We start from the raw sequence: 10,349 nt of genomic DNA on the forward strand, positions 1-10,349 counted from the left end.
AGTGTTCTTATGATCTTTTATTGCCTGAAGCAGATTCTGATTTTTGCCTTGAATTTTAGGTTACTTGTGAAAATTCACAAAGAAATGTATGTTTATATTGCCTTCTCAGTGTTTACATGAGAAGAAAATRCCAGCTCTTTAATTCTAAGGTTTCTGGTTCAAATTTGGCTCTGGTCAAACAGTTGCATCTGAAGTCTTAGATGCCTACCTTGAAATAAATTTGTTGATACCAGTCAAATCTTAGAAGATAAGCTTCCTTATTTGAAAAGCAGATATTAGTTAGATGTGTTTTTAGCAGTTTCTGTAGGGTAAGACATACAAATTGGGGAAACGTCTGTGGTTGGATACTCTGCATTTGAGTAATCTCAATTCTGAGAGTCTTTAAAAGTTAGTTGCCCAGGCTCTACCCCTAAAGACTCACAATTTACAATTTTTAATAGCGCTGAATTTGTCCTCACAAGCTGTGTGAAACCTGGGAGCAATTGTGAGAATCTCCAGGAACTGAAAAGCTAACATAAAAGTTTTCGATTGTAGGAGAAACATCGCATATCTGAAATGAAGCTAAGCTTGTGATTGCTGTGTTCAAGCCATTGCAGCAATTTGCATCTTCTTGGGAGAGTTAAGGAGGGCAAAAGCAAGTCTGATGGAGTTTTTTTAATAAAGTCCAAATCCTTTTGCTATTTTTCACAATTTGCTATTTTTCACAATGACTTCACTAGCAAAAATGTGATCTTAATATGCTGGGTACAGTCAGAAATACTGTTATTATTGTAGAAGTTATGTTTCTAGATAGTAGGTTAAACAATATAATTTTTGAGGAGTTGTGTTGTACATGCTTTACATATACACACTGACATAGAAAGGTCATTCTCAGCTGTGTAAACTGGTATGAGGTACATATCTAGAAAAGGGCATTATTTTTCATGAATGTTTCAAGGCCTCAACTATCTGAGGAACAAATAGATTTCTTGCTTTCTGGTTTAATTGAATGTAAAGTGAAATTTGGAATAATCATACAAAATATCAGTACAAATTCAATAGAAAGGCAGTAGTATTCCATATTTGCTATTATGTTATGGGTACTAGTGTCTCTTTTATGAAGGATGCCTTGCCAATTTTTTAAAATTCACTGTCTTAATTATTATTCCACTTTCTTAAAATCAGTATGTTATTCAAAGCTACAGGCTTTTAGGAGCAGAAAAGCTCATTTAACTGTATGTACATTGCATTTTGAAACATGTTTGCAGTATATATTTACCTTACAAATACAGTAAATATAATAATACATTGAATCTCTTTCTTTTCCAGACCTTTAATGAATTTGAGATAGAACAACACCAAGAATGTGCTTATGACCACTTGGAAGTGTTTGATGGTGAAACTGAAAAATCACCAATTCTGGGACGCTTATGTGGCAATAAGTTACCGGATCCTCTTATTGCTACTGGAAATAAAATGTTCCTCCGATTTATTTCTGATGCATCAGTTCAAAGAAAAGGCTTCCAAGCAACACACTCTACAGGTCAGAAAATCAGGATGTGGTTTACTAATAATTTCCCCTTTCTTCTTCAGAAGGAACTGGGATGATTTATTAGGCAACACAATCTTACAACTAAATGTAACAAAACCTTAAAAGCAGTAGGAAAAGTCTGAGACTGGAGAAAATATTCTCTATAATTTAGGCATGCCTTTCTCTCTCTTTTGCTTGCACTCTTTTGCTTGCTTGCTGACTCTCAAATTTGTCTTTATGGTAATTTTAATTTTATAGGTAAGTGATTAAAAGACTTTGAAACAGGATCCAATAAAAGACTATGGCATAGACAATCTAAGACATGTTTCTTAGAATTCATGCTATTAGTTTATAGAAGATTCAATAGCTTCTGATTGTATTTGTAATGGCAGTACTTTACTCGGGCATGTGATGTACCTCTTACTTTCCTGTTCTGACTTAAAAGTCTGGGCTTTGTATAAACAGCTATTACTTTCCTGTAGATCTGAAAAGAAAAGACAAGTCAAATAGAATAGGAAAAACAATACTGAAGACTTTCTTAACATCTTAAAAATATAATATTCTTCACATATACCATTTAATTTTGTGTTTTGTAGAAAACACTGAAATTTAAAATAGTGTTGTGCAGTTGCATTAGTACATTTCTTGGGACATTTTCATAGTATGCACATCACTTTCCTGAGGTTGCTTGGTGCATAGTGACCCCTAGTGCTAAATCTGTGAACCTCCAGCACCCCCTCTGAAGGTTTTTTCTTTTTTCTTTTTCTTTTTCAGCTGTAATGTCTGTCTTTGCCTTCCGCAGTCCATTCTCATTCAGGCAATATATTGGAAATAAATATTACTGATGAAGGGATTTATAACTATCTCTGCTAGTACACTAGGCTTTACTGGCAGGTAGCAGTTATTATTAGAAGCTAGTATGCAAACCAATTAGTCACTTATCCATACCATTTGATTTTATCCCCAGTGTTCATAAAGTTGATGTGTAATGCTCACCTAACAAGTCTTCATACATTAATATAAACACACTTTTCTCTTTTTTTTTTCCTTCTGCTTTGATAAGAACAGTTCTAAATTTCATTAATTTAATTTCCCTTTCAGAGAAAACCAGTAGGCAACAGAGTTTGAACAGTTTTTCACTCTTCATGTCCTTGGCCTGGAAAGTGAAAGTTTTTTTTTTTTTTTTTTAACCTGTTGTTCAATTTATTTTTCTTCTTATTGAAGATCCTGTTTTACAAAAATGGCACTACATTTGCTTTCCCTACCACAGTACCCTTGCTTTAGATACAAAATTAGATAGGAATGGTAATAATGACTTATTATTATATTACCATGAGGCAAATGAAGGTCAGAACTCTTTCTGGGAACAGGTATTGTAAAACTACTGTCTTATTTACTTTTTCACTTTCAATTTGCAGAGTTGAAGCAGTCATTATATGAAAGAATTTCAAATTTATATTTCCTGACACTAGTTACATTATGACATGATGGAATTTCCCTCATATATGCTTACTTGCAGTTTTATATGCCTTAACTGTAAAAACTTTCTGAGCATATATAATAGTGTGTTTCTGAGAAAAGCTGAAGAATAAAATCTGCCCAGTTCTTAAGAATGCTGTAAAAATTATAAAATTTTGCCCCCTTAAGATTGGGCATTTATTTCTGTAGTCTGTTTTTGCTCAAAACATTCATTAAGTTAATTACGAGCATGTGCTGTGAGAGGCACCGCAGAACACAATTCGAATGAGAGATGGCACAGAATTTGCAGCCTTTTCCTGCCGTCTTTAGCAAAACAGAGTCATTCAGCAGGAATTTTACCTGTGTGCTTTTGAACACACACATTAATGAATAGATATCTAACAAGTGTTTAGAGTGTGTATTGTATTTTCTTATTTTATTTTCTCTAGCAAATAATAAAAGGCAGTATGCAATGGAAGTAGGCAAGATTGCTTTTAATCCTGTCTAGCTGTGCAAGGATAGATAAGGGGAGTGGAGGAAGCTGCTCTCTTCACTTCTGGCATCTGGGTGGAACTCACTCGGTGGAAGGACTTGTGTCATATAACAGCTATGAAACAGTCACTAGATCCTATACCCAAAGGTGTCTGTGCTCCTGTATTCCTGGCAGTGTTTTGGATTGATGTGTATGACCTCTACAAATCTTTTGAACACTGTCTTTTTTTAATCTTGATATAAAATTTAGCACTTGTCAGGCTTTTGAGGTTACCTTGAGAACARTTCAAAGGATAAATATGTAATACGTGATAATTAATAAGAATATAAAGTTCTATTTCTTCAGCAGGTCCAGAGGTTAAAGTTTCAGATTTTTTTAAATGAATATATGATTCCTTGTGCACAAAAAACTCTCACACAAAAAAATGAAAATTTAACATAAAATTCATACATCTCATGTTTAGAGTTTTGTACCATAATCTCCTACATAAAAATCTTTTAAATATTATTTTAAAATATGAATCAGAGAGTCTATTTCCTCTGCTAAATCACCAACTTCATGATTTAATGACCTCTTTTTCTAGTAGGTCCTACTGATGATGTTGATTCCTCTTATGTGACACTTTTTGGCTTAAGATCCTAGCTTCAAAAATTCCAAATTTGAATGAATCAAACATTTCAGACCACAGGATAAATCTGCAGTAGCAGGGCCAATAAGGTTTCAAAAAATAGATTGGTTAGAAAGGCTTTTCTGGACAAAGCAAAACCTATAAAATGTGGTTTTCAAAGTGCCATGTACTTTTGGCATTTCTGTTATATTTTCCCTGTCAGAAAAGGCATAACCCATTTAGAAGGAATTTATAAAAATGCTTCCAACAGAACATTAAAAAACGTTGCCCAGGGAGTGATTCAGATGCCTGAACACTGGCATCTGGTTCCCTTCTAGACCCCCTCGTCTATCGTGCCTGGCCTCAGCTGCTGCTGCAGAAGGTTGCAGGTCTGCTGTAGGTCCTGTCCCATCTGCCAGCCCAGTGAGGACGCCTCTGGCAGACCTGGGCATCTCAGGTGGCCCTAGATGTATGTTTATACTCCTGAATCACTCCCTAAATGACTGATAGTTCAGTATGGCAATGCTGTATCAAACTTAAAATCAGTTTCATTAGTTCAGGTAGAGTGGGAGCTGGTAGGTTAAGGTCTTCCCGTCTGTCCAGCTTATTAAACAGCCAAGAGACTATGTCATTTTTATCCTTAAGGTTGTAAGAGGCCTGAGAGCCCCTAAAAAGGAGAGGAAGCGAGAAATAGATGCCTAATAGTTTTTGTTCCTTAGCTGATGTAGAAAAAAATCTTCCATCTGAAGCTGTCAGATCAATAGCACTTTGGAAGTCAGTCATATTTGTTTGCAGTGAGATATATGCACTACATCTACAGCAGAGCAGATATACCTGCAAAACAGAAAGCAGCAGTCAGTGCAGCTAGGTTAATTCTGGTATCAACCCTAAACATTGCTGTGTGGTGCTGCCCTGTTCTGTGCAGACCCATCACAGTTTGTGAGATGCTGATACGGAGCTGCATTGTGCAGGCTAGACGTAGACTTTTGAAACTACAATTCAGTACTAAAGGAATTGAAAATTTGACTTCTGATTTCCAAAATCAATACTTTCCCTAAAAATCTAAGGCTATATTCCTTGGGAGGAGAGTGGAGGAAAGGGAATTGCCATACCAGCTTAAATTTTCTGCAGCTGCTAGGGAGCTGCAGTATATACGAGCTTAAAGAAATGGTGCAGCAAGCACAGGGAAACAATGTGGACAGTTCATTAAACATTTTATCCTTTAGCAGCTGTTTTGTGTCTGAAGCAGGGAGGATTTTTTTTAATGCTGGCAACATTCCAGTCCAAAAAAAAAGGAACAGAAATCACAAAAAAGAAGAAATTATCAGTAAATTAGTGTAAAAATGAGGAATAAATCTGTGTGCAGAATCCCAATTTTATCATATGCTCTTATCTGTTCTTCTAAAAGAAAGACTTCAAAATTTCAGATTGAACAACAGAYCATGCATAAATGGATTACTCCACTTACATAATTTGTTTTCTGTTTGTTTTCCTTAATTTCCTTATTAATAAAAAATACATTTTTCAAAAATATGGATTTGCTCATTATAATCACCAATTCCTACTTGAAATATGACTCTGCACAATATAACATTGCAGTTGGTCATGTTTAGTGCAGGTGGAGTCAGTGCCACTGCAGTCTTATTCAAATTCTCTCTTCACCCAAACTTAGAAGTGTATGAGTTCTGTAATTTATTTCAGATTATTATAAAATGATCAATGTACATTTGATCAAAATGTAGATAAATTATCTATTCATTCATAAAAATAGAGTAAAAACTTGTGAATGTCAGATTTTGGTTAAAGCTCATTTGCACTTGGTGTTTTTATCTGTTGCTGTAAGAGGTGGCTTATTCTCGATGAGAAACCAAGACCAAAACTAAATTATGCTGTTTTTGTCAAAATCTTCATAGMTGTAAAGAAAGTAAGTCTCCACCCATCTCCTGGAAACATAATAAACAATGCATTTTTTCTTTTGAATATAATTTTCCATCTGCCTTGTAATAGCACTTTTAATTGGCAGATCCAGAGCAGCTATACATTTAAATTATTGTAAAAGCTAAGCTCACTGGAAATTAGAATAGAATACAAATTTTAATTATAACTACTGAAAATTTTTAGATTCGAAAAACTATATATTTTTTTTGTTCCATGTATTTTCAGTAGTTTCTGTTCCCCTTGAGCAAACTGGCTAAAGAACAGCTTATTGGACTATACAGTAAGTTCATTCATATTTAATTATGAACTTTTAGAGCAGGTGCAAACAAGCTCTCAAGCAACGCATTTTACTGGTGAGTACAAATAGAGATTTATAATGAAAATAATGGTATGGTGTAGGACAACAATATTCTCTTTAGGACTTTTCTCAGGAGCATGGTGCTCTCTGGTAGCAGCAGTTTTCTCCCAGCCACCGTCTTTTGCAGAGAAATACCTATTTGTGCCCACGAATGATGTAGCAAATGTGCTAGCAGGCTCAGCAGCGGTGCCCGGTGTTGAGCTGGCTCTCTGTGCACAGCGTGGACAACGATGCTGATGCTTCTGCAAAATGCTGGGCTGCTGTGGGCGCTCCCACTGGTTGCATCCCGCTCACGTGCTTGACCAAACTGTGTTGGTCACCCACRTGGAAAGGTTGGCACTCCTGAAATGTGGATGCCCCACTTGCAGCATTTGCCTTGCTGACCTTAGGTACCTCTTGAATGTCTGTCTGAAGAATTTCCTATCCCTTGAACTACTTTTCTTACAATTGTGGTGTTCCCTGTCTCTTTGTCTTTTACATGAAAATTGTTTATGAAATATGCTCAAGTCTTTGTAGTTATAAAAAAGGATATATGTAGGGGAAATTCAGAATGATATATTATCCTGAGCTTCCTCCATCGACACTTGCTCCTGGTCTCATTTTTTTCTAGTTTGTTTTATCCATAATTGGGCTTTGTCAATTTGGGAGTGTCCTGTACTCATCTCAAGCCCTTTACTAGACAAATGGCCACAATGCAACCRTAAGTTTCTATTTAGAACTCAGTCCAAAATACTGTCTAAAACCACTTAAAAATATGGATCAATTTCAGCCTTCTGTATTCAGTGCTTGACACCAAACATTCTTTGGCTGATCTGCTTATGAAGTAAAACTCCACTCAACCTGAATCAGGCCAGGCATCTACAGAAAGAAAATGCTTGTTTACACTGATCAAACTTCTTAGTCTGTATTTTTTTTTTTCTTCTATACAGAGTGTGGTGGTCGGCTGAAAGCTGAAACCAAGCCCAAAGATCTGTACTCTCATGCTCAGTTTGGCGATAACAACTACCCGGTTCAGGCGGACTGCGACTGGCTCCTGGTGGCAGAGCGCGGCTGTCGAGTTGAGTTATCGTTTCAAACTTTTGAGGTTGAAGAGGAGGCGGATTGTGGTTATGACTACGTGGAGCTCTTTGATGGTCATGACAAGTCAGCTATGAGACTTGGTCGATTTTGTGGATCTGGGGTAAGTAACCAGGTACTAAAACTTACTCTTTCTTTTTTCTCCAATAAATGCTAAAAATAAAAAGAAAGATGGGGGAAAGGGGAAAAGCAGCAATGGGTTACTACACCATATAATGAACATACCAGATTATATGCTTCAGAATGTACTGTGTATTTTTTAAGCAAAATTAAAGATCTCTAAAATTTCTTTAAATTACAGATTTCAAAATTTCTATGACTTCTAAAAACATTCCCTTTAAGTATTTTTAGTATTTTCAACTAGTAAATTATCTTCTCTGTTCTCTGGGGGAAGGGGAGAGGGGAGGGGGTCGGGTGTTTGTTGTTGTTTTTTGTTTGTTGTTGGTGGTGTGTTTTTGGCCCAAAGCATTGTAATGTTATGTTACATTTTAGGAAGCTGACAGTGGAATGTTTATCAGTTAGCATCCTTAAAAAAAAGTTAGCAATGTTCTCCCTTAAGGAGAGAGAAATTCATTGGGGCTGGAAATTACCACATTAGAGTTGTTTCAGTCTGAATGAACTAGTCATATCTTATGGGKGGCAAGCATTTATAGTATGTTCATCTATTAGTTAAATCTACTTCAGGAAAAAAATGCTCTTAAACTGAGAGTGTACTTTGGGCCCGTCTTCTCAAAAGCATCTCTGTCATGTTTTAATTGTGACACATGGTGGAAATTGGCAAGGTGACATCCTGAAAAGGGTGTATCTTATTTCTCTTTTCACAGTTGCATTGTTCTATTGTCTGCCTTCCTTGTGAAAGCTGGTGACATGGTCTCATGAGTCCTTATCAGTTCTTTATATATGTGTAGGAATGCAAGCACACTTTCATACGTATACTCTTTGCCTAGATAAAAAGTCTGAAAGGCTCTACATGAGATGGTAGGAGCTCATAATTTACCACGTGCCACTTTTTGGATTCATCCATTGTGCTGGATCAGACATCTCAGTCGTTCAGACTAGTTGACTGTAGGTGAAGCCAACTTAAAATCTTTGGGGCACTTTTAGGTCACTTAGGGAAAAAGGAAAAGTGCTACCACAGAACTGCAGGCAATAGTCAAAGAGAAATACTACAACTGATGCCAGCATCTACTACTCTATGAACAACAACATTTTTCCTTGCAAGTATGCCTATTTTGCAAGCAGGAGTGCAGCAGGTTGGAGCAYTGGCCCAGCCTCTGGCTGACAATTTTTCTCTCTTTTTTTTTCTTGATTTGGGTGAATGACTTCAGAACAAAGCACATACCTTTCCTATCTAATCCCATGTTTCCTATTAAAAGCAAAATAATCTGAGCTGAAGGAGAAAAAAGGCACTATAAGTATACATTACCACCTTTTCAACTTTGGACTTGGTAGTTCAATTTGTACTTCTGCATCAGTGTGCAGCTTCAGTAATAAAACAGGCCATCATGAAGAATAATATGTGATTACCTGAGTCAGTTGTTTATCTTAATTTAGAATATTATATACAGTCCTGTCTGGTCACTTGCATGACTAGAGCAGAACTATTGGAGAGATATGGGAAGGAGGACAAAAAAGACAGCAGTTTAGTTTTTCTTTATCTCATAAGTAAAGATGAAAGAGAGATTCAATGCAAACTGGAGAGTTTAAAACAGATTCAGAAAGTATTATGCAACATGGAGATTTATACAAAAGTAAAAAGTTACAATGGATAAGTTCAACACTTCAGCCAGCAGATAAAAATTCAGACTTCATGATTTAAACTGATCTCCAGCTTTGAGGAATTTGGGTTGTAACTTCCTGAGAGTTCACCTAAAAATTTGCCTGGCAGAGTGTCTTCATCCTCTTAGCCTTTAGGGCCTAGCTCACGTCAAAGACAGGGCGTAGGTACTTAATATCTATCATGTAAAGGTAGTATGGGCATTTCCAGTGTGGAAATTTGTATGTTCTCATTGTTCTTCTAGTCTGCATTATTTTCCAAAAATCCAACAATGCAAGCCTACAATTTAGAGTTGAATGAGTAGAAGTATTCTGTTAGCTACACATGGCAGTATATGAGACCCAGTGGAATTACACAGCAAAGTATAAAACGAAAAGAGAAATATCCAGAAGAAAACCTGAATGAATGGGATAAATAGACATCAGTGTGGACAGATCAGTCATTTATTTGCTTATTCATTTATTTTAGCCACCAGAAGAAATTTATTCAGCGGGGGAAGCCATTTTACTCCACTTCCATACCGATGATACAATCAACAAGAAAGGATTTCATATACGATACAGAAGTATAAAATATCCAGATAGCATGCACACCAAAAAATAACACAAGAACCTCTGTGCCAGAAAAGGAGAGCAAGGAAGAAAGAACGCACAATGGAAAGGAGGGCATGCCTTTTTTTTTTTTTTTTTAACTGAAATTATTAGCACAAATGTTTTATATGAGTTCAGTTGGAATGACGACTTATAAGACCAGAAAAAAAAAAGTTCACCTGTCCCAGTGGAATAGATATGATGACAATGTGCAGACTTCATACTTGACTGTCTCTGCAAAGCTGGTGAAAGGACTTTGCATGCTTCCAGRGAGAATATAAAAGCTTTTGTTCATGGCTTGACACTTGTCATGGATGTGTGCGGATTCAATCAGTTGAATTCAGGGGAAGTGACCCTGCAGACTGTTCTTCCTTCTGACAATTGTCTGGTGTCCAGGAGAAAAAAGGCTCTTTCAGGTCACACACTCAAAATACTGTCTTTATATTTCATTCTGGTTGCTTTGATTTTGTATCTTGGATACAGTGTGTACAAAGACATGTAAGAAGATATGAAATGTGACAGTCTTCCTACATTGTTTTGT

At 36.3% G+C, this 10,349-nt stretch overlaps 1 protein-coding gene across 1 annotated transcript in view; it reads left to right on the top strand.

Moving 5' to 3' along the window:
- The window catches only part of TLL1 (tolloid like 1), a 141,092-nt gene extending 131,271 nt beyond the window's left edge, over window positions 1-9,821 (top strand). The window contains exons 19-21 of the mRNA XM_026065406.1: window positions 1,309-1,522; window positions 7,294-7,544; window positions 9,687-9,821. Of these exons, the coding sequence (XP_025921191.1) occupies window positions 1,309-1,522; window positions 7,294-7,544; window positions 9,687-9,821 (600 nt within the window). The remainder of the gene's footprint in view (window positions 1-1,308; window positions 1,523-7,293; window positions 7,545-9,686) is intronic.
- The last annotated feature ends 528 nt before the right edge of the window (window positions 9,822-10,349 follow it).

Source organism: Apteryx rowi, unplaced genomic scaffold (genome assembly GCF_003343035.1).
Source record: "Apteryx rowi isolate R43461 unplaced genomic scaffold, aptRow1 scaffold_227, whole genome shotgun sequence".
Classification (NCBI taxonomy): domain Eukaryota; kingdom Metazoa; phylum Chordata; class Aves; order Apterygiformes; family Apterygidae; genus Apteryx; species Apteryx rowi.